Source organism: Leptonotus elevatus, chromosome 10, assembly GCF_054856555.1.
Source record: "Leptonotus elevatus isolate MCC_2025b chromosome 10, RoL_Lele_1.0, whole genome shotgun sequence".
Taxonomy (NCBI): domain Eukaryota; kingdom Metazoa; phylum Chordata; class Actinopteri; order Syngnathiformes; family Syngnathidae; genus Leptonotus; species Leptonotus elevatus.
In genome coordinates, this window is record NC_141248.1 from 2,828,865 (window position 1) to 2,854,359 (window position 25,495).

At 40.8% G+C, this 25,495-nt stretch overlaps 1 protein-coding gene across 7 annotated transcripts in view; it reads left to right on the top strand.

Moving 5' to 3' along the window:
• The first annotated feature begins 2,832 nt into the window (after window positions 1-2,832).
• Window positions 2,833-25,495, top strand: part of cadpsa (Ca2+-dependent activator protein for secretion a) — a 176,823-nt gene continuing 154,160 nt past the window's right edge. For all 7 annotated transcript variants that reach the window (XM_086086186.1, XM_086086187.1, XM_086086190.1 and 4 more), the window contains exon 1: window positions 2,833-3,668. In XM_086086186.1, coding sequence (XP_085942312.1) covers window positions 3,315-3,668 — 354 coding nt within the window. In that variant the 5' untranslated portion in view covers window positions 2,833-3,314. The remainder of the gene's footprint in view (window positions 3,669-25,495) is intronic.

Genomic DNA, 25,495 nt, shown 5'->3' on the forward strand with positions numbered 1-25,495 from the left:
AATAAGTGGGAGTCGTGTGCTTGTTTCTCTTTAAGGAGCCTGACCCAGGTCATCTTATTGTTACAAAAACACTCCAAAGGCTTGTCTTTCAATGCTACCTGGGGACATGTTTGAAGCGGAATCACTCGTATAGTTGTAGGAGAGCGTCATAAACAAATGGTGAAGAAAAAGGCTGCTCACGCCAATATAATCTGCTAATTAACACCGTGGCTCACAAATGGATGGACTGACTCACCACCTATTTGATCAACTCAAAAGTTTTAAGTTTCTCCGCTGCCATGTTGGCTGGGGACCCAGTGAGGACCCTGCTCTAGATGAGTCAAATATCATTGAACCTGATTGGAGAGCTGATCCTTCATGTCAATGTACAGTGTGCTAATGTTTGTATATTGCATTAGACTGTAATTAAAGAAAAAAGAAGAAAACAAAAATACATATTGCTTTTAAATACTTGTGGTTCAATCAAGGGATGTCGTTAATATTTGTCAACTGTGGGTATGTGAAGCCCTTTCAGACTCTTTAGTGATTAAGGGCTACATAAATAAATTTGACTTGACTTGACTTGATCAGATGCAGTGTACAATCAGTAAAATAGTGATGTCTCTCAAGAATGCTGCCAGCAGACGTTTGGTAATCTCACTTTATTTGTCTTCACACAAACGGCTACTGTTGGCCGTAGCCAACGCCGAACACAAGAAATAATTTGCGAGCCGTAATTAGCAACTCGAACGTACGGGTCCCTCCTCACAGCGAGATGTGCAAAGCCTTTACAAACACTCAGACACAAGAATGCAAAACAGAATGTGCACTACAGGAACACACAACAGAACCTAGTTCGTTACATTATTATTTAAATAAAATGAAAGAAATTGATTGATATCAAATAAGGATATTAGGGATGAGCGAGTACATTACTATCTGTATCATATGTGTTTGACCGTCTAAATTATCTGTATCTGTATTCGGAGTGGGCGTGGCATAAACCGGGAGTTGGCGAGGTTTAACCGGAGGTGGGCGTGGCTTAAAAATGGGTGGGGCTTACATCAACACATTACTGTATTTTTTTTTTTTAGGAAATTGAAAAAAAAATGTGTTTGAAATTGATACGGATTGATCAAAAGTTTCTATATTTTTTGTTTATTTGAAAATTATTGACAAAACAGACTAATAAAGATTGTGTGCCACGCCCAGCAGAGAGGAGGGGGAGGGGCCGGCTTTCCTTTAGCACTGATATTAAGGAAGTCTATCCGTGTTATATTCGTATCCGGGAAAAATCTATTATCCGTACGAAGATCCGGCTCACCCCTAAAGGCTATCATTTAAAATGAAACGCCTGTTATGTGCGAGTAGTCCTGGATGCAGAGCGCAGTTCAACGTTTGACACTGCCCACACGGATTTTACAAAATGGTTTGAACAATTTTTTTTAACCAAAATTTGCAGATTTAATGATGCACCATCTTATGACGTGACATTATTTTTTTATAACACAGAACACATTATGGAGCATCTAAAATTACAAACACTCAACCCTCAGTCAGTTGGGGCGGAGCTAATTTAAATGTTTGACGGAAGAGGTCGAAGTGCAGTAGGCTACGTCTCCAGCAGATAGCACATTCCTTGACGGTTGAGGTTAGTATTTGGATTTTGGTCAGTTTTTAATTTTTGATGTTCAATAAAATGTTCAAACAATACTGTACTTGTGATGTCATAAGATGGCACACAAAGCCGCCGAGGCAATAGCTTAACAACAAAAACAAAACAAAAAGAGAAAGAAAAAGGCGCTTTGAGGTTGATAATCCATGTGGGTGGAGTCAAACGTTGACATTGAGCCACGCCTTGAACTGCACTCTGCATCCAGGGCTTACTCGTTATGGGGGGCGCCTGTTATGTGTCTGCACACCCCTCAGAAAGGAGGTAGTTGTGCCCCTGGTAGGGGGTATGACTGTGCCCCAGTAGAGCTTTATGCCTAGCAGAGCCCCTGCTATACAGTTGTTGTTTTTTTGTCATCACTTCAGTTCAGGTCAGGCGTCACTCACTTTGTCTTGTGTGCTGGCTACGTTTATATTTACAAAAAATATTAAATCCAAGTTCATCTCTTAGACCAGTGGTTCTCAAATGGGAGTACGTGAGATTTTAAAATATATTTAAACAGGATATGTAAAAAAAAAATATATATATATATAAGTTCATAAAATGAATTTTATATTCAATAGGCTATTCAAGTTCAGTGTCCTAAATACCCAGCATCTCCCCCATACTAGAATGGTTTGACCTAACTTGTCATATGCCACCTGATCACCTGTCAATCACTTGAAAACTTTATTTAAAATTCAGGTAATTATTTATTTTTGAGAACAGAGCTTTACTATGATCCCAATAGATGACACATTATGTTGATAATTTGGATTGTACAAATCTTTATTTATAATTAAATTAATTATTTGTTTCTTTTTGTTGTTGTTATATCTTTATAGTTTCAAATACTTCAAAAGACCACATAAATACAAATAAAGTTCCAAAGTTTAATAATTCAGACAATGATGGCACAACACTCGGTTTAAATTTGTTTTCCTTCACCCAGAAATGCTTTGCGCTTTTTAAAATATATATATTTTTTAATATTCCACAGAGCGTACGTCACTGAAAAAAGGTTGAGAACCACTGCCTTACACATCAATCCATAAAACGCATATCATTTTACAAATAACGTAAATGAAAGCTTTGAAAGCCGACACAAGCATTGACAAAATGCAGTCTCTTGTCCCTCCTTTAGGTGTGCGCGTTCCCGAGCACATGCACGTGTACGAACTCGTCTGCCTTCTGAAGCTGACTTCCTGCACTCGCGCGCATATCATCAGGTGGCCGTTGAGCTGCTCAAAGCCCGCTCAAACTGACCCCAGAGCAGCAAGTCCCAGCACGCGGTCATCTTCAAGCCCTGCCTTTTCCTTCTCTTCCTCCAGCTCTAAGCATCCTCCTGCTTTCTCTTCGTGCGACCCCTCCCCCAAATGTCGTCTCTCCTCACAAATCCTTCCCGTGTGCTTTTGATTGACAGTTAAAAGATCGGAAACTGCTTCCACAACGTGACGCTAGTTGCTTCCTGTAGTTTGTATTTGTTTGTGTGTGTGTTTTTTTGCCGAGTCATTTTACGGCAGTTTTTTTCCCTCAAGAAGAAGCAACATTTTTCGTCTCCACGGGGGATTTGCCCCCACCTCTCTTTCTCCCTCTCTGAAGCTGTGAAGCGTCCTCCTCCTGAGATAGTGGAGTTGTAGCCTAGCTTTGAAACAGGTGTCTCTTCCGTCCAAGACTCAGCAGCATGTTAGATCCGTCTTCCAGCGAGGAAGAAGGCGATGAGATCCTGGAGGTGGAGCGCAAAGAGGTGGCGGCCCCAAAAAGCCTCAAAGGAGCGCGGCTGTCACCGAGCCGAGACACCAACGATCACGGCGGCTCGGGGGGGCTCCAGCCACGGGGCCGAGCGAGCAGTGGCGCCCGAGCCTCAAGCCCCAGCCCGTCGGTGGGTAGCGACAAGGAGAAGGAGGATATTGAGAAGATGCAGAGGGAGGAAGAGGAGAGAAAAAAGAGACTCCAGCTCTATGTGTTTGTGATGCGCTGCATTGCATATCCTTTTAACGCAAAACAACCCACTGACATGGCCAGAAGGCAGCAGAAGGTAAGATCAGGTGAAAAAGCCCAACTGATCTCACGCACGCACGCACGCACGCACGCACGCACGCGCGCGCGCACACACACACACACACACACACACACACACACACACACACACACACACACACACACACACACACTAATAATTGTGCATTGCTCATATCTCGTAGTATGTGGACAAGTCAACAGACACAACTGTTGCTTCCACAAGTGCGCAAGCCCAGCTACCCTTTGTTTGAATAGTGGAGAGGTAGAACTGGACCGTTTTAGGTTGCAAAATGGCTCAATAGCTCAATATTGATGGAGTAAATCATACTTTAATGTGCAGCGGTCATTGTTTGACCGCAATTGAGGAAGTGCAGAGGCGTGGCTGTGACTCCCCATTAGCAGTCTTATTTTATCTTAGTGTCAACAAGATATAGCAGGAAAAAGTGAATTATTGCCAAAATCTAAATGTGCAAACAAATTGCTAATATATGGACATGAATTGTACATTTGCGACCTCAATTAGGTATAATATGTTCACAAAACACTAATTAGAGGTTTTAATAGAAACCTCATAATCAATTAGTTGCCACAAATTAGCATTTTGTGAGTAAATTTTATTGTCTTCCTCCCCCCACACATACCATGTAGGTCAATAAAGGGTTAAAACTGTTGTCAAGGGAACAGAGAGACATAAGTAGTTTTTTCAAACTGGAAGCTACCGGGTGGATATCAAAGGAAGTAGCTAAAGGTGAGAGGAGCAAGAACATGTGTATTCATGTTTTTCCCAGCCATTGTAGTAGCTCTTGCATCACTGCAGATGAATGAAGCGGCAGTGGTTTCTTCCTGATCGCTTGTTAATCATCCAATCTATTGGAGAAACGCCTCCTTTGCATGACCCAATGCACTGTAAAACAACATCCTCTATTCTACAGGCTTTCCATTGAGACAATATCTTCTATTCTGGGGTTATAATTTCTTGGGATCTTTCTTCCTTTCTGAGTGATGTTTTCAAGACACACTTGTTAGTTTTAGCGCAACGTCTGTTCTACTGATGATGCACCAATGTCGCTTTTTTCAGACCAAATACGAGTACAAGTACTTGCATTTCTCATGGGTACAGAATGCCGATACGTAATCTTGCAAGTTGCAATTGTGATGAAAATGTTTTATTTTCATCCACCATGCATTATCTAAAGCGCTTATCCTTACGAGGGTCCCAGTTGAAAACTTTCTAACGGGTCCTGCCACACATTTCACTTAACTCTTTGACTGCCAGACGTTTTCAGAAAAGGGATGCCGTCAGTGCCAGCCGATTTAAGCATTTTGACTGATCTTTCAAGGTCCACAGAAAATGTTCTGTTTGGACTATAGAAACACACATACTACCAAAAGAAAGATTGGACTTTCATCTTTCACCAGAAAAAAAAGTTTGTTTCTACCTTATTCCGTTCTTTAGTAATCAACAATAGAAAATGGTTAGTTTCACCCCATTTCGCTTGTTTTGGACTAAAATACGGAGAAATCAAGCTTTTAGTGAAACGATATTATTTCATGCACTCTAGTGAATTTTACACTTCTTTTTGTCCATGAATGATGCCACAAACACCTAAATAGTGCTTTACTTCTATAAAACACTACCACCAAGAATGAAAAAGTGTTTTTTGATAGCAAAATACGTTTATTTACATTCAACAGTGTAACAATTTGACAACAATTTGGCAAACTATTTACAAATGTGTGCAACTGTGGTACTATTTACAATTATGTGGATGTTTCAACGACAGTTTTTCTTTTTGTGTAACACTCCCCTGCAAACAGGATTTGCACAACAGATTAGTTTCACTGCGATTGCCTCTTCGCGTGCAGAAGCTACACTTTCTTGCCGGCCGTTTTTTCCAGGGAATAGCAAGTATATACTGCAGTGTGTGTTGCCATCAAGTCTAATATCAGGATCATGCTACGGTTACGTTACGGTAGTGTTACGTCTGGCTTCCCCATGTCCTTCAGTTGCTATACCGGGTGGTAAGAGATGTTCTGATCCATCTTATCCACTCCATTCATGGTGGCATCGTAGTCCAGAAACAGTGTCTTTTCCGTGATCAGACTGTACCCGCTCCTCCGATGAATATGCATTGGACTCGGGGTACTCTTCATTGTCCGACAAAATGTCCGCATGTGCAGCTCCGGCGTTAGCAGAGCTAGCCGGTGATGCTTTATGACGTGAGAATAAAGGCCGCGTCCAACTGTGGCGTCCAACTGTGGCGTCAACCTCGGGATTCACCATCATCATCAATGTGCATTGGTCGATGCTTTTCGACAACTCTCCATCGCCCGATCGAATGTCCGATTGTGTAGAAGTACCCGGTCGGTTATTGTGCGCGTTTTCCGGCGTTAGCAGCGCTAGCCGCGCTTAGCCGGTGAGGCTTACTACGTGATCATAATGGTCGCGTCAAGGCTTCCAACTTTGGCGTCAAGCTCGGAGTCATCATCATCGTCGACATCAATGCGCTTTTTAGTATTGATCGATGCTTTCCGTCTTTGAAAAAAATGCTCAAGCGTGAGCTGCTTGCAACCGGTCGCCATTGTGGCTTCATCAGCCATTGTCCCCTCAACACTCTAGCTCCGCCTCACGTCTTCTACTGACGCCCACGGTGGGCGGCCCATCCAACCTTGTGCAGAGAGTCATCGCTGCCATCTAGGGGCCAAAACGAGTCATTATACTAACCAGATCTGCTTGATACTTTCAGCACAGCTGCCCAAGGCTTTCCTCCACCCGTTTCCCCCAAAAAAACCAAAAAACATAGTGAACGTCTTTTAACGTCCTCGGCGCCCTTCCGTAGGTTTTTACTAAACGTTTTATAACGTTTATGGCGGTCAAAGAGTTAAAAGCAAGGCAAGGCATTTCAGTTATGTGGCGTCTCAGCTCTGAGTCTGAACACTAGGGGGCACTATGTAAAATGAGTACAGTACAATAGATAAGCAACAAAGAACAAATAAGTATGAGAAGCAGGTTATACATGGCTATGCAATACAATACAATAACTGGACCGTTGTGCAATCTCTCATGTTCTCATATAACAAGTCAGAGATCGGCAATACATTTTTCAAAGCTGCCTTGTGAAAAAACTCAAACGCCTGCCAAAAGCAACATCAATGTGGTAACTCAATTGTGTTAAATATGAATTTAATGTCTTCTTTTTTTTTTTTTATCAAGCAGTAAAATGTATTGCCACTTGTGTATCCTTGGTGTAGAATGTTATATATACTCAACAAAAATATAAACACAACACTTTTGTTTTTGCTCCCTTTTTTGAGATGAACTCAAAGATCTAAAACTTCTTTCACATACCCAATATCACCATTTCTCTCAAATATTGATCACAAACCAGTCTAAGGCACCGTCCAAACGAAAGCCAGTTTCAATGTATCCTCACAAGTTTCTTACCGTTTAGGCCGTTCGTCCACACGATGGCGTGATTTTGGAGCTTGAAACCGATCACTTTTGAAACCAGGCTCCAGAGTGGAAAGATTTCCAAACGCGCCCCGTACGCGCCCGTCTGGACACCATATGCAGGATACTTCTCCAGTTGTGATGTAATGGTCACAGCTCAATGACGACGCATTGTCGCACAATGATGACGTATGTGCCAATTCTCACGTGACTGCATGCAAACCGTCAGTCTGTCAAAATATTTAGTTTCTTTATTCCCACGTTCAACAAGCGGTGTTGTACTTGAATCACCCGCCATTGTATCTTCTCCTGTGTTCGTCTTTTTCATGTTGTTTTGATACATGCAAAGCCATGTTAGTTCTGTAGATTGCAATAAAGTTAGAAAAAAAGTGTTCGTCTGATTCTTCTTCTATGCTTTCCGTTAACTCCCTGTGGCTGCACAACAGTGCCACTCCAGACTTGGCATATACATTACAGCTGTTAAACGTCCTCAGCGTCTTCTTTTGGACACACGCAAGTCTTGAAATGCTTCTGTGTGTGCGAGATTTGTTTGAGGAACGACGGGGCCTTAATCTGCGATAGTGAGCACTTTTCCTGTGCCGAGATAATCCATCCCACCTCACAGGTGTGCCATATCAAGATGCTGATCAGACACCATTTTTGTTTTATTGGTGGTGGGCCGTGTGTGTGTGTGTGTGTGTGGGGGGGGGGGGGGGGGTACGGTTTGGGGACACAGAAAACCAGTCACCATAATAAAAGACCACTCTCTGAATGGTTTTCTGGGCTCCCAGACATACCCCACAACCTAAATTGCCCAATAAAACAAAACTGCACCTTTCAGAGTGGCCTTTTATTGTGGGCAGTCTAAAGGCACACTTGTGCACTAATCATGGTATCTAATTAGCATCTTGATATGACACACATGAGGTGGAATGGATTATCTCAGCAAAGGAAAAGTGCTCACTATCACAGATCTAGACTGGTTTGTGATTAATATTTGAGAGAAATCGTGATATTGTGTATGTGGAAGAAGTTTTAGATCTTTGAGTTCATCTGAAAAAAATGGGAGCAAAAACAAAAGTGTTGCGTTTATATTTTTGTTCAATAAATAAACATTTAAAACTGATGACAAAATTATCAGTCACAACAAAATGATATATCTCCGCATATTAACATTAATTTAAATCACCATTTAATGAACATTCACACAAACACGTTTACAGTGTCCAACTGTTCATATTTGTTGTTAATGTGTGCTGACATTCTCCCAAATGATAACCAGGGCAAATTTTCTTTATTCCGTCCTGTGTGCTGGAAATAAGTTAATGAATACAATGACAATATATTTAAGTCGGTAACACTGAAGCCAAGTTGCTGCTCTTTTTTGCTTGCACTGCTGACACACATGTACATTAAAATAAAAGCAGCTCATACCTGAAGTTTTAGTTAGACTTCCTAAAGGCTTCAGATATGCATTATTAATGCATTAATTGTCATCTTATGTACTTAAACATTCACTCCCACTCCCAGCCATTTTCACTGAAGCACCTCCCTTCGCTCCTGGCTGTTTTACTGGATTTTGACTGATTTTGCAAGGCCCACAGAATATTGTGTTCTATTACTCTAAAAACATGGAACTTACCGAAAGAAAGATTAGTCTTTTCTTTCATCTGGAAAAAAATGTATATTTCTATTAGAATATAGCTAAGTTTCATCATTATTCACAAATCTGTTTAAAGCACTGGGGAAAAGAGCCTTGTTGCAACAGGGCCCTGGTTGATCTCTTATACTCTGCTGCCACCTGCTGGCCGTTTTTGTCATAACTACCATTGCTTTAAGCGTTCTCTTCAGGTCATAGGCAAACATAAGGTAAAGAAACATAACCACCATTTAGTTCACAACAGTGGCGTAAATATCGATGGTGCAGCCGGTGTGTCGCACCGGGGCCCAGAGACAGCGCAGGGGCCCATGACAGAAGGGGAAAAAAAGGAAAGAAAGAAAGAAAGAGAGAAAGAGAGAGAGAGAAAGAGAGACGGGAGTCGAGCTGTAGCTTGCCGGCAGCTAGCTCCATCGCAGAAGCGACCCTTCAGCCGCGTGTCGCTTCTCCCGGCGGTCAAAAGGCGGCTTCCCTGTGTCCCCGCCGCCTACGCAGCCTCAGGGAATGAATTTGACGCCAAATGCAAAAAGCTAATATAGTGTTTTTGGCTCAGGCGCTCTTGACCATTCTCCAGATACAATAAACAAGGAAACAGGAAAACAAGGTGTTTTTCTGACAAATGCTACTTTGGACCTTGGACTTTGGCGTAGCAAATGACTTCGCTGAGCTTGAGTGATTATAGCTACAAATTATTTTTGTTATGAATTACAGTTAGTGGGATTCAAATCTATGGCAAATTACTTTATTGTTTTTTGGTGCCATAGTGAGCCTTTTGCACAGCATGTTAAAACAGATTTAAAAGTTGTAAAACAGGATATAATGTAGTGTAAGATTTTTTTATGTTTTTGGGGCGGCACGGTGGTTGACTGGTTAGCATGTCCGCCTCCCAGTGCAGAGGACGTGGGATTGAGTCCGGGCTTCGGCCTTCCTGGGTGGAGTTTGCATGTTCTCCCTGTGCTTGCGTGGGTTTTCTCTGGGTACTCTGGTTTCCTCCCACATTCCAAAGACATGCATGGCAGGTTAATTAAACACTCCAAATTGTCCACAGGTGTGATTGTGAGTGTGGATGGTTGTTCGTCTCTGTGTGCCCTGCGTTCGGCTGGCAACCAGTTCAGGGTGTACCCCGCAACCCTTTTATTTTATTTTTTTTATGTTCAATATAGATGTCACAATATTACAATTGAAGGCCCTGCAAAAGTCCATGGTGACAAGTCGCACTTCTCTCCAAAGACTGTGTGAACGCATGTGTGTGTGTGTGCGTGTGAGCGCGGGAGCGCTCGTGTGTGGGGGAGGCCCCAATTTTTTTTTGTTGCACCGGGGCCTCTCAGCTTGGTGTTAAGCCGCTGGTTCACACGTACACCCTATCTACATGAGTTGAATTGAACGGATACAGTCGTGATCAAAAGTCGACACTTGTAAAGAACGTAATGTCATGGCTCTCCCGAGCTTCAAGTTATTTCCATAACAGATTTTTCTCTGATAGAGTAATTGGAACGGATACTTTCTTGTCACAAAAAAGATTCATGAATTTTTGTTCTTTTATGACTTTATTCGAGGTTAACAAAAAAGTGACCAAATCTGCTGGGTCAAAAATATACATACAGCAACATGAATTGGCAATTTTGGTGACTGAAAGTTTGTCAATGAAATGAGCTTCATACCATTGCCTCTTAACTTCTTGTGTGTGATTTTGAGTAACTGCAAATTCTCTGGGGCCATTGAAATAGTGCTTATTGGATACCAATGCCCACAAACGCTACAATGGACAGTCAAAGTAGCTCAACGGTGTCAAAATGGATCTGAAAACGCAAATCAATGACTTGAGCAAATAAGGAAAGCTGCTTGGACCCATTTCAAAGCAGCTGCAGGTCCCAAGACCAACAGTGCAAGCAATTGTTTGCAAGTATAAAGTGCATGGCACTGTTTATCACTGCCATGATCAGGAAGAAAATGCAAGCTATCACCTGCTGCTGAGAGAAAATTGGTCAGGAGGGTGAGTCGACCGAGAACCACCAAAAGCAGATCTGCCAAGAATTAGAAAGCTGCTGGAATACAGCTGTGAAGTGTCCACACTCCACAGTCAAGCGTGTTTTTGCATCGCCATGGACTGGGAGGCTGCTGTGCAAGAAGGAAGCTCTTACTTCAAAAGTGGCACCTTAAAGCTCACTTGAAGGTTGTTGCTGATCATATGGACAAAGATAAGACCTTGTGGAGGAAAGTTCTGTGGTTAGACAAAACAAAAATGTTGCTGTTTGGCCGCAATGCCCGGTGGTGGTAGTATTATGCTGTGGGGCTGTTTTTCTGCCCATAGAACTGGTGCTTTACACAGACTAAATGGGATAATAAAGATGGAGGATTAACCTCCTTTTTTTCAAAAATCATCAGCTCAAAGGTTGGGTGTTGGGCACTGTTGGGTGTTCCAACAACACAATGACCCCAGCACACATCAAAAGTGGTAATGGAATGGCTAAATCAAAATAGAATTAAGGTTCTAGAATGGCCTTCCCAAAGTCCTGACTTATTAAACCACATTGAGAACATGTGGACAATGCTAAAGAAAGTCCCTGTGAGCAAGCTAACAATAACAGAACTGCACCAATTCTGTCAAGAGAAGTGGTCAAAGATTCAATCAGTAGCTTACCAGAAGCTTGTGGATGGCAACCAAAAGCACCTAATTGAAGTGAACATGGCCAAGAGACATGTAACCAACAATTAGCATTGCTGTATGTATAGTTTTGACCCAGCAGATTTGGTCACTTATTCTGTTAACCCCGAATAAAGTCATAAAATAACAAAAATGTATGAATCTTTTTTTGTAACAAGAAAGTATCCATTCCAATTACTCTATTAGAAAAAAAAATTGAGTTATCGAAATAACTAGAAGCGCAAAAGAGCCATGACATTATGTTCTTTACAAGTGTATGTAATTTTTTTTTATCACGACTATATACAAATTTTATTATCTTCTGTGCACGAGCTTTATTAAACACCAACACAATCAGCCTAACAGTTAGCAATCACGATAAGGATTAGCGCGCTCGCGATTACCATTTAAGTTAAACAAACACTACCATTTACTTCACATGACCATTTCCCACTCAAATTGGGTGTCTGTTTAGCGATGTGTTGACAACAGATGTGCCTCAAGCTATAATAAGCAGCAGCTACATTTAGCATTCTTGCACTTTAAAGGGATACTTGACTCATTGAGCCATTTTCAGCAGCAAAAAGTTAATATTTTGTCCAGAATGACTTTGCTAACGTCTTTATTCTTTATGTACAATTAATACCGTTTTAATTACTAATTGTTCCACTTGCTGTTGACTGAAGATGAGATCGCCTGTGCTAAGGAAGTAGGTAACGACCAATCATGGCTCAGTTTGCTGACCAAACCCAGAAAATAGGTGCGCAATGATTGGTAAAACATGTAGCCAAAAGGACCACACAGGAGAGGTCAGAGATAAAGTCAAGACGAGATTAGACAACTCTTATTAGTCCCACAATTGGGAAGTTTCAGCAGCAGTAATAGTGGACACAGGAAATAAAACAAACAACAACAACAAAACGACAGAACGCAAGGAGGACAAACATTTTTATCCATCGTATGAGCCTGGACACAATCCAGAGGGAAGAGACGTTCACCAAATGCTTATTTTCTTTAAAATTTCTTTTTACTGGTTTCACAAGAATACAAAACAGACCCCGCCCTCTCCCCAAACTGAAAAAAACAAACAAACCCTGTTTCACTCTAAGCTATCCAACACAACCCACCATAAAGTCCAAGTCTAATCATAAATGTCCATAGAGAGTTCTTCGCTACCTTCACTCACAATACATAATGGTGACAGTATCAGAATAGAATACAAAGTCAGATGTTCTACCAAGTAGGAGCAGCAAGAAAAGCGACCGTACCGTTGTCAGCCCATCCACCATAGCAGGATTAGCGGTACGAGAGTGCATATGTCATTCCTGCAATTGTGTGACGGTGTTGTAAAAATGAAAGAAAAGGTCCCCATGAATTATAAAATTTATTTTCAGAACCACAGAGAGTATATCTATTTCTCAAGCCTGAGGTTCATCAGTTTGTCCCTTATCCAGTACGAAGTTGTGGGTGGGGCATCTTCTTTCCACCTCAAAAGAATCAAACATCGCGCCAAAAGGGTAGTAAAAGCAACGACCCTGCACCCCCAAGTAGGTAGCCACAGGCCCTCTGGTAAAACTCGAAATATCGATATTAAAGGATCAGGAGTCATTTCAACCCCTAACACTAGGGATAGGGCTTCAAAAATACCCCTCCAAAATTTTTATAAACTTGGACATAACCAGAACATATGGATCAGTGTTGCATCCGCCATCTTACACCTATCACACAAAGGGCTGATTTCTGGAAAGATTCTGGACAATCTTACCTTAGACTAGTGTACTGTAATAGATGCACTGCATGATCTTAAATTGAATCAGAGCATGATGAGCGCACATAGATGAATTATGTACCCTACCCAAAACCTTGAACCACAGTCCATCTCCAAGTGGTGCTTGCAGATCATGTTCCCACAAGTCTTTAATTCTAGATCAGGACGGAGCTACCGTATGAGAAATAAGATTTAGAATGCACTTGATTCCCCCTTTCTCTGTTAGAGCTAAAGACATAACATCATCTATAACTGTTGTAGGTGGTTATTTGGGAAAAGTGCTATGACACTCAACAAAGCTTCTAAGTTGCAAATATCTAAAATGGTGTGATTTAGGAATATTAAATCTTTGGACTAGCTGTGCGAAAGAGGCAAAAACATCATCCACAAAAAGGTCATTTAGATGTTTAAGGCCCAAATTAGACCACAAATGAAAGGCGTTATCAACTGTTGAGGGTACAAAAATATGATTCGACGCCACACCAAATGCTTCTTAACGGGGAACTAAACATACTTTTTTTTTTTGCAGAATATCATCATCGTACTGTCAAAATAAAAAAAAATCAGGAGGAAAACTAAAAAAACCCCATTAGGGGTTAATTTCACAAAGCATGTTCAACAAACACAGAGACAAACCCTGAACAGCAAGTTGACATGCCCTGAGATAGGAAACTCTGCGTTTTCGGTTCTGATTTGAGGTAGTTATATCAACGCAGAGTAGTTTCACCTGGCGTTGACACTACACTAAAAACTCAAGGGAGCCACAATTCGTGGAGTCACCATGGCAACGGGGAAGCCCAGAGCGTGGCGCTGCCCTCTGCTTCCGCGTTTTTTTTCACTCAACTGAAAATCTTAATGCGATTATATGGCGAATTTGAACATGTGTATAGAAATAAAGTGCAACACCGCAGCGGCTCCCTATAGAGTAAGGTTTCGTGGGAGAACGTTGCTGCTCGGGTGTCGGGTCAATGCGTAAATTTAAATGTAGTCCTTTGCAATCATAATAATATTACAGTGGAAACCTGTTGAATGGTAACTCATTAATTAATTTCATTTAGGTGCAATCCTTTGCTGGAGAAGCACACTTGACTTAAGATGAAATATGAAAACATTATTTAAATGGTTATAAGAAAGAAACGGAGCGCAACACAGAATAAATGCTGTGACGTGAGCGCATGACTACGGCGCCGGCAATGTTAATTGAAAATGTAAGGACGGATTAAGTTGTGTATGTAGATGACCGTGATGTGAAACGGTACCGCTCAAAAAAGAAAACTGTCCGGAAATGCCAGCATATCTATCCGCGGTCTGATAACAATCTCACGACGAATATTTAATTCCCTACGCAATAATGCGGCACCTTCATTAATAGGGTTATTGTCAAAAGGACATGCCATGGACTTTACTCTATAGAGTATAGGCGTATTCAATTGTGATTGTAATTTGACAAAATGTGGACGTGTTCAAGAGGTAGTAATAAATTTGCAGACTACTATTTACAGCAGATTTTAAGTTAGACAAAGGATGAAAGAGTACTCATTTGACATTTTGTTTTAAGATCACACTCAGACAGACGCCTTATAAAACACATTACCCAGTCATCTGGGAAGTGGGTGGTACTGCTTGAGGGCCCGAGATGCTGTTGGCCAAAGAAATAAAAATCATGGCTGTTTCTTGTAAATTTGTTTATTCAATGAAAAAAAAAAGCATGAACATCGCCTGTGATTCAGGTGGGGTTTTGCTCAAATCAATGCTAAATACTATTACTATCTTGGTTCAACAGCTGTTAACAAGTCCATGCACTTACTTACCAGCTACATCGCTCTACATTCTGTTCCTGCTGCCAGCTCCTCTTCGGCTTGTATGGGAAGCTTTTATCTGCACAGGACGCTATGTGAAGCCGTTTGGTTTGGCTCCAGCATCTACACAAACTGCATGGACTTTCTAAATAATCGCGTTGCGAGAATAGCTCAACTCAACATTCGATTTGACCTTAGTTCATCTCATACCCTCGTTTAGCAAAATGTTACTGCAACTATTTCTGTGGTAGTTCAAACAACATGCATGTCTGCTAGTGGCTGAATGTGCGATTCAGTTAACGTTACTTACGCTGAGTGATGAAAAGCTAGCTGGAATTAAAAAGATGTTAAAATGAAAGAAATACCATACATACTGGAGCTAGTTATTTTATTTTATTATTATTTTAACAATAGTGTCTTACTACAAAACGTTTTTCAAGTATTAAAAAAAAATCAAGGAACAAAGAAACAGGTGTATAATTTTACACAATACACAGTACATTTGACTCTATTTAGAGTGAATTTGACTCTATTTAGAGTGGTACCAAATAGACTCTGTATTAGAGTAATATTTACACTTGGAAGAGAGTAAAATAAAGAATCAAGGGTTGATAAACAAACACACGATTTTCAGCTTGGGAGCTACACTGCCACCTGAGCTATGGCCCTCCTACTGTTTGCGTATATCCAAGAGGGCTCTTGGATTTACAAAGATTCCAGCTGACGAGCGATATATTAACACACAACAGGAGCTGTGTGGCTCAGGGAGTAGATCTCCCAAGCTGAAGGTCGTGAGTTTGTTCCTCAACCCTTGAGTGACTTGTATATATTTTTTCCAATTCTTTATTTTACTTTTTTCCAAGCGTAAATATTACTCTAAAACTGAGTATATTTGGTCCCACTATAAATAGAGTCAAATTGGCATCACTTTTGCTATTTTCAATTCATCAGGAAAAATATGTTAAAAAGGATTTGTTGCAAACATAAGTCATTTAAGTAATTTGGTATTAAAGTAATTGAATCAACTAAAAAATGTAATAGCCACTTGGGAGCCGATAGAGCTCTTTTTAGGGAGCTGAAAGAGACAGCATTCCCATCACGAATTCCTGCGTCTGTGATAACAATTTATTGTGTCTGCATAATTTATGAGGACAGCATGTAAGCTACTAATGATGAAAGCCTTGCCAGTTGCCCTGCTGTGTTTTTACTCAAGCACACACAACCACATGAACTTACACTACATGCTTGAGTGTGAGATGGTCCTCTCATGCATCCACTTATACAAGGCAATGAGTGTCGCATAATTATAGGCCGTGGGTGAGTCATCATACCAATCAAATCTATTGAGACTGATACTCATCACTGCTGTCTATGAGGCCACCGGACAATTAGCATCTCAAATCCACATGCTTTTAGAGAAACTAGGACACTAGCACTTCTTCCAGTAGGTCTTCAAAACAATGGAAAAGATAGAGGTGGTACAAATACAACCACATTTAACCACATTTTTTTAAATATGGATAAAAACATGTAGCAAAGTATACCAGAATGTCTTATACGGTCGTGATAGTCACATTGTCTGTCATGCAGGGTTTCCCAAACCTTTTACTATGGCACATGACCGTACTTAGTTTGTCTTCCTTACTTGCTCTAAAATGAAACAAAACTTATTTGAAAAATGACAGAATGGATTGAGTGCAGCCAAATGTGTACACTGGACATGTATATTAGTAAATAACTGTACAGAGGGGTGCAAAAGTTTGCACACAGTAGTATACTAGTGACATGTATTTTTTTCATTTTTTTCCATCCATCCATTAATTTTCTTAACCGCTTAGTCCTTACAAGGTTCGAGGGGGGCGCTGGATCCTATCCCAGCTGGCTTCGGGCAGTAGGCGAGGTACACGCTGAACTGTTTTTTTCAGTGTTTTTCTTTTTTCTAAACAATTAGTAATTTACTTGTTTTGAATTTTTTTTTATAGCTGTATACCTACCTCCACAGTAAATTATGTAGAGTAAAAGTGATTCTATTTAGAGTAGTGCTGTGAAAGTTAAAGCGTTAACATTGATTATTCGCAAAAAAAAAAAAAAAAAAAAAAATTCATGTATTAACACAGATTAATCCCACTATTAATTTAGACCGCAGATGATCCTCTAGCATTATAGCAGATGGTTACATTAAAGGTAGCACAGGTTGTTTGAGCAATAAACATAACTACGTCATGCATTAAAGTCAAGCATTTAATAAATGTTTGCGTATGACATTCAGAATATTTGTTCATGTCCAACTACTAGGGTCATTGTTTTTCATTTTAAATTATGTAAGTAATTAGCTGATTAGAAAAAGAGGATGAGCGGGTGCAGAAGATCAACATTTTTTGAAGACGTCCTCATAACATAAATGTCTAAAGAATGAACATAAAACAGGTGCTCTTCAATTTTGGCAGAAAAAAACCAGACCACATCCATAAACTCCAATACCATTACCACCCTCACCCACTGTCTAAATGATATAAAAACCTGGATGAAACACAATTTTCTCAAACTCAACAGCGAAAAAAACGACATAATCCTCATTGGTAAAAAAAAAAACTCACTAAATCCACTCAAAGTTTCTGCATTAATTTCAATGACAATATCCTCACTCCATCCCCACTCATCCGTAATCTTGGCATCCTCCTTGTCACTACTCTTTCGTTTAAACCTCACATCAAGCAAATAACACAGACAGCATTTTTCCATTTAAAAAATATAGCACGACTTCGCTCTTCACTCACCTTGTTTGCTGCTGAAACCCTGATCTATGCTTTCATTACATCCAGAATTGACTACTGCAATAGCATTCTTTATGGCATACCATCCAAAACCCTTAATAAAATACAATTCATCCAAAACTCTGCTGCTCGCCTCCTCACCCACACCCGTTCCCGTAAACACATCACCCCTGTCCTTTAAAACCTCCACTGGCTCCCCAATCCTCAACACATCAAGTTCAAAATTATTTTAATTACATTCAAAGCTCTCCATAATTTGGCCCCTCCATATCTCACTAACCTTCTCCACCAACACACTCCATCTCGCTCTCTCCGCTCCTCTGGTTCCAACCTTTTGTCCCTCCCCTATAGGGCCAATCTCCGAACCTGGGGAGACAGAGCCTTTTCCATTGACGCCCCCACTCTCTGGAACACACTGCCCCAATCACTCCGTGCCTGCCCTGACCTTTCCACTTTCAAAATATAACTCAAAACCCATCTGTTCAAAGTCGCTTTTAATGTCTAATGGTTAGTATTATGAATGCTTAGTTTTGTACTGATTTGATTATTGTAATGATTTTATGTTTTTGACTTTTTTTTTTTTAAAGCTTTTTGTACTGATTTTATTATTGATTTTATTATTGTCCTGGGACTTTCTGTGAAGCATTTTTGAGTACCTTGAAACATGTACAAGATAAATGTATTATTATTATTATTATTGATAAAAAAGCCTTTTTAATTACGTGATTAATCATGATTAATCAACATTTTAAGATGTGATTAATCTGTCACGGTGTGGTCATGGAGCGGCGTGGTGTCTGTCGGCGTGCTTTATTTTACAGAAAACACTAACCAGGGTACTGGTTAATGCTAACTAAACAACAAACTGAAAAGATACAAAATCAAAATGACAGACAGAACTCCGGGGGTGACCGTGACAAGCGGCAATGATCCCACGCCGACTGATCACCACCCGGGAATTAAATACACTCACACTAATTGGGTAACTAGCCACACCTGGGGCCAGGCATAAGTGGCTGAGGGCCCGGATTGGTCAACCCGGAAGGGCTGGAACCCACTCAGGACCAATCGGGACCCTCAACCAAAACCAGATCTTCCCAGGTAGCGGAACCATGATGACGGCTCCGGCGTAGAGGCCAGGGGCTGCAGCGGCACAGGCGAACGGGCCGGGGCTGCAGCGGCACAGGCGAACGGGCCGGGGGCTGCAGCGGCACAGGCGAACGGGCCGGGGGCTGCAGCGGCACAGGCGAACGGGCTGGGGGCTGCAGCGGCACAGGCGAACGGGCCGGGGGCCGCTGCCGCACGACGTGCGCCGCCGGAACGGGAACCGGTGGCGGCCGCAGGACGTGCGGCGCCAGAACTGGAAGCGGGCGCTGTACGGGCGCCGCCAGAACTGGCAACGGGCGCTCAACTAGCGCCGCCGGAAAAAACGGACGCTACGCAAACGCCGCCAAAACATCGGCAACGGGCGCTGCAATCAGCGCCGCCGGAAAAACAGGCAACGGGCTCTACACGAGCGCCGTCAGAACATCGGCAACGGGCGCTGTACGAGCGCCGCCAGAACTGGCAACGGGCGCTCCACACGCACCGCCGGAAACTGGAAGCGGGCGCTGCATGCGCGCCGCCGAAACTGGAACGGTACCTGCCTCTTGGTCCGCTGGATCCGTTTATTGTGGGATCATTCTGTCACGGTGTGGTCACGGAGCGGCGTGGTGTCTGTCGGCGTGTGAAGTGGAGGACCCAAAATGCAGGGAGGCAGGAGAACCACAGCAGGAGTGCGAAACTGGTGTGCTTTGTTTTACAGAAAACACTAACCAGGGTACTGGTTAATGCTAACTAAACAACAAACTGAAAATATACAAAATCAAAATGACAGACAGAACTCGGGGGGTGACCGTGACAAGCGGCAATGATCCCACGCCGACTGATCACCACCCGGGAATTAAATACACTCACACTAATTGGGTAACTAGCCACACCTGGGGCCAGGCATAAGTGGCTGAGGGCCCGGATTGGTCAACCCGGAAGGGCTGGAACCCACTCAGGACCAATCGGGACCCTCAACCAAAACCAGATCTTCCCAGACATGACATAATCTGGTTAAAAAAATTAATCGTTTGACAGCTCTAATTTAGAGTGGGACCAAATAGACTCAGTTCTCGAGTAATACTTACACTTGGAAAAGAGTAAAATAAAGAATTGAAAGATAAATACAATAAAAGTCACTCAAGGGTTGAGGAACGAACTAACCACCTTCAACTTGGGAGACTGCCACACTACCACCTGATCTATGCCCCTCCTACTGTTTGCTTATATCCAAGAGGAGACCAAACACAATGTTTCATGTTACAAAGATTCCAGCTGACATGAGCGATATAATAACACACAGCAGGAGCTGCATGGCTCAGGGAGTAGATCAGCTGTCTCCCAAGCTGAAGGTCGTGAGTTCGTTCCTCAACCCTTTGGTGAATTTAATTTTTTTTCCAATTCTTTACTCTCTTCCAAGTGTAAATATTACTCTAAAACTGAGTTTATTTGGTCCCATTTTAAAAAGAGTAAATTTTACACCTGATTCATAAAATCAGCTCATCAGCATGCCTGATAACGTTCTTGATCTTTAATATCACGTGTGTTGGTAGGCAGAAACATCTAAAACCTGCAGTACTCCAGACCTTGAGGACCAGAATTGGTGAACCCTGATATATAGAATATGTAAGAAGAGCTTGTGCTATTGAAAAGTTCTGAGGACATTTCTGTCTGTCCTTTATCGTTATTTAAAATATTTTTCTGCATCATGCATGCACCACAATTGCCCAGATGAGTACAAAGAGCCCTGATGTCTTAACTGCGACTGCGCCTATCGGGGTGAACACTACACAGTTTCTTGAAGGTGGGGAGGGGTTGACTGGTGACGGGGGATCTCATGCTCGTCCCCGAGTGTTGTGTTAGCAAGTCTAGGCCACAATTGAAATGGAAACTGAAAAAAAGAGGCTGGCTTCAAGCACAGCCCAAACTCGAGCTCAGACTCCAAGAAAACTGAAAAAACAAAGAGTTTATTCGAGCGCACGTACTCGCATGCGCACCATGCACGAGCTTGACACAGAGGCTGCAGGTACGCTTTAGGCCAGAGCTGGCAGTTGCAGTAAAAAAGTGACGAAACTCCACAATGCATCTTTTAAAGTACATAGCCATTCTTGTTTTAAAAACATAAGACATCCATTAAAAAAGGCATTAACAGCCTTCATGCAACATCACTTGAATTCATGGCTGAGCTTTAACATTCGCCAACTCACCAATGGCAACTAAAAATTACCTAGAGATTCCATACACTCTACACAGACTCATGACGCGCTACAAAAACATCATGCTCATTTGGCGACTGAATCGAAAAAAAGACGGCACCGACGCCATTTTTTAACTCATTCACTCGCAGCCATTTTCACTGAAGCAACTCCTTTCGCTCACGGCTGTTTTACTGGATTTTGACAGATTTTGCAAGGTCCACAGAATATTCTGTTCTAATGCTATGAACATGGAACCTACCAAATGAAAGATTAGAGTCTCTTCTTTCATCAGGAAAAAACGTATATTTCTATCTGTTTCTGTTTTGCAGCAATTAGCATTAGAATATAGCTAAGTTTCATCATTATTCACAAATCTGTTTAAACAGTGGACAGAGCTTTTTGCAACATGGCCCTGGTTGATCTCTTATACTCTGCTGCCACCTGCTGGCCGTTTTTGTAACAACTACCATTGCTTCAAGCATTCTCTTCAGTTTAGAGGCTGCATCAAAGCGTTCTGTATGCTCTAGCATAAACCCCCCCATAAAAACGGCATACTCTGACTTCGAGTGGAAGTACGAGGATTATGTTATCTCTCTCTGACTCTCTCTTTGACTACATATACATGCAGGCAATAACCCTTTTAAAACTTATATATTGGCAATATTTGGGATTTGAAAAGGCCATGTAAACACGCGCAATAACCCGAATATGCTCTTATTCGGGGTTTTAAAAACCTGAATAAGACGTTTTCCAATTTTGGTTTACAATTATTGATTATTGTTGTTGCACGTTTTTTACATTTTTTACGGTTATTATTGTAGACATATCACATCAGCATTCTTTGAAAATGTTTATTTTAAATAGCGGGGCCTCCGCCACGCTGGCTGCCGCCTCGTTTCGGCCTCCCCTTTCCCCATGACCACTCAACCTGGTCCAGGTCGGGCTGGACGCCCACCACCGGTGTCAGTGCGGCCCTGCCGCCTCGAAACCCTACCCACAGCCATCAGGTACGCAACTCTCCCCGGGTGCCGTTCAAAGCTGAGCCCAGGGTTGTTGTGCACCCGCTAAATGGGCCGTGTGGAAACAGAAGAGCTATGAACTATGCCACATGGCTCGTTTTGCGTCGCACGTGAGCGATTGTTGAACGGCTGCGGTTATTTAATCCTGACTTTTAAAAAACACGGTTAATCATAAAACTGGTTAATTGCTGCACCCCTACCCTGGATTACCCCTTTCATAACCTGAATTCTTGTTCATATTGCAGGGTTTTTCCTGGCTCAAATTGAGGCAGAGGTGATACTACCGATACCAGGTATTGGTATTAATGCAGATATTAGTCTCATTAAGGTATCGATGTTCGCGGCAGGGCCGTTGTATGATCAAGACCTAGAGATTAGAAATGATAGGAATAGAAATTTGCCATTAATTTCATGCAATTTTAAGGAAAAAATTATATATTGGGATATAGGTCTTTCTTTATAGTCTCTAATTTTTGGGTGGGGAGTTTTATGTACAAGTGGTATCAGTATTTGGTAGAGTTGAGTATGTATTAGTCGAAAACAAAGTGGTATCGAACATCCCGAATCCTGACCATGCGCACCATGACGTGCATGTATTCGGTAAATGCAACGGACTAGCTTTATTTTACAGGCAACATACTTTAAGTTAAGAGTTCCAATAAGAATAAGACTACGGTATTATGTTCAAGCATTAATTCATTAAAATGGTTCTGTCATAACATTTCACGAGTGGCAGTGGAGTCTCAGCCACTGTTTTTGCCAGGATTTAAAATGTGAATTAACAATGCATGATGTGACGAGACACAACCAGGCGCCCGCTGGTCAACCAGCGTCATGACAAAAATCAATATATACAGACTACAAACATTTTGCATTTTACATCATTGAACCTTATTTACACTTTCATATAGACCACCATATATAAAATATTGCTGGAAAATTGTCTCAATTTTCCATTTTAGGAGCCTGCCTGTCTTCTTAGCCTGGCTGGCTAAATCTCAGGACTGTGAGTTGAGGTTCAATTGCTTCATAAATCTCTCTGCAAAACATCGTACAGCGATTTTCTTTAGCAATATTTAATAAAGAAGAAATTCAAATGATGTCCAGGCTACAGGGTGTTTTTATTGACTTTTGTGGATATTTATTGAAATTATTTATAGAAATTATTGAAAGAGAACAGCACCAAAATGCTTTGCAGCTACGTCTACTAGCATGTGAAAGTGATCCCTTGTTGCCGTCCTTCTTTCAGATGTATTATTTTGTGCAGTCATACTATACGTATGAACTGAGTTTTTCATATAGATAATTTTTATTGTGTGGAGAAATTATTCAATATTTTTGCTTGTAGACCATTTTCAGGCCTCAACACGGGAGATTTTAGTGCTTGCCACTGCATTGCCCCCATATGTAAGACTTGTTTACAGTAAACGCTCTTTCCCTGATGAGTACTCTCGCAATCCTGTCTTGCTCTGTTGGTGTGTAATCTGGGATTACTCAACCATTTGTTATTATGTCACCACCATCATGAGGAAAGTGAAAGCACACCAAGCAATCATGTTTTACTGAATAACTCTTAAGTACAGTATACGTTCTTAATCAATACACAATGCTACTGTTGCAGGTGCAATTTATGTTTTTTGATTGAAACGGATACGTGGGTGGAGTTTTATGTAGTTTGTTTTCATGGTCAAAATTATACTTTTACGGTGTAATTCATTATTGATATCAATTATGGCATTTATTCATTTTACTTTATGTTGTCATTTATTGAAAAGGACTTTGATTGTCAGATGTGATTTTATTGGACAGGGTCAAAGGTGGGTAGTAAGTAGTAACATACTCATTTACTCATATCATTTACTCAAGTAAGTTCTGGGATAAATGTTACTTGCCAGAGTAGTCGTGATGCAGCATACTGTAAAACCCTTGTATGTATTTAAAGGAGGACACAAGTTACTGATGCTCTTCAGTTGATTTATTCCCATATGCGGAAACACACATAACAAACGCACATTCATTCAAGAGCCAATATTGGCCATAACTCTCCGTCAAAAATTATGTACCGTAGCAATCCTACCCTTTTAACTAAAATGTTCATTTATTCCTTCTATCTTTTGATGTCTGTTCCTTTGCACTTCCATCTCCAAAGATGACACAGACACACTAACGACCAAGCAAATAAAGAGCAACTTTTAACTTAATACAACTCAGGGCTTTTGACTAACTTTTTGCAACCAACCTTTTTTTCTTGGGTGCACACAATTTTCAACACTATCACATTTGACACAGCAGTTTTACAGGTTTATTCGTAATTTTTTGTCTGTATTTTCTGCAGGTGTATCAATTCTAATTTCCTCAATAGATTTGATTTTCGATTCACAAGAGTTCAGTTCGTTGGATTTCCCCCCAATTCAAATCGATATTAATTATGGAACATCAATTCTTCTTAAATATCAAGGAGATGATAAAAACTCCACAAACAGTAAATTCCAAATAAAATTTTGTGGAGGTAGTAACTGTTAATGAAAGTAACACGTAATAATCACTTAAATGTTACAGAAACATTGACATCAGCAAGGACGAGATGAAAATATTATGAAAATATTTTCATAATTCTAATTCAATAACTGTAAATATAAATTAAAACGATTCTGAACTGTCTTAAAGTGCAATAAGTCAGTTATTTCATAATTGTAAGAAAATACTTTTAAAATCATGTGAACCGTAAATTTCAAGAAAACCGTAAGATACAAAAACATTTTGGCCTTTTAAATTCTATTTTCTTATGAATTTGTGAGAAAAAGTGATATTAAAATAATCAATTCAGGGTTTTATGAATCGATATCAGGCTCGAAAACGAACATCGATTCGATATAGATTATTTGCTCTTTTTTTTTTTAACCAGCCCTAATGTTCTGTATTTTGGGGTATATTGACTGGTAAATGATAAACAATCTACACTGAAAAAAATGACCAGCATTTCTCAATAATTAACAGTAATATTTTACAGTATTTTGTTGCATTTAAGTTCCCCTGTAATATCCCAATGAATATGAATAAACTACAGCATCCTTGGATTTTACAGTATTTAACTGCTATTTTACAGTTAAATCCTGCAATCAAAAACTCTGTTACATCACAATGAGGCCTGTAATATCATAGCGACATAGTAAAAAACAATACTCTTACTTAGTTAGATTTTTGTTGGAGTTGTGTACAGATTTAAAACAAAAAATACTTTTATGTTTTCAAAATCCCATAATTTGTGGCAATTAATTTATGCATGATTGGAATTATTTATTTAGTTTGTCATTTTGTCAATAGAAACATGACCATGATGTTTATTTTTTTATATTTTTTTTTACAGTGCCCTGTTTTAGCTTTGTTTAAGTTAAGAACACCATCTGAAAATGTTGATTTGCATGATACTAGAGCCTGAAGATACAG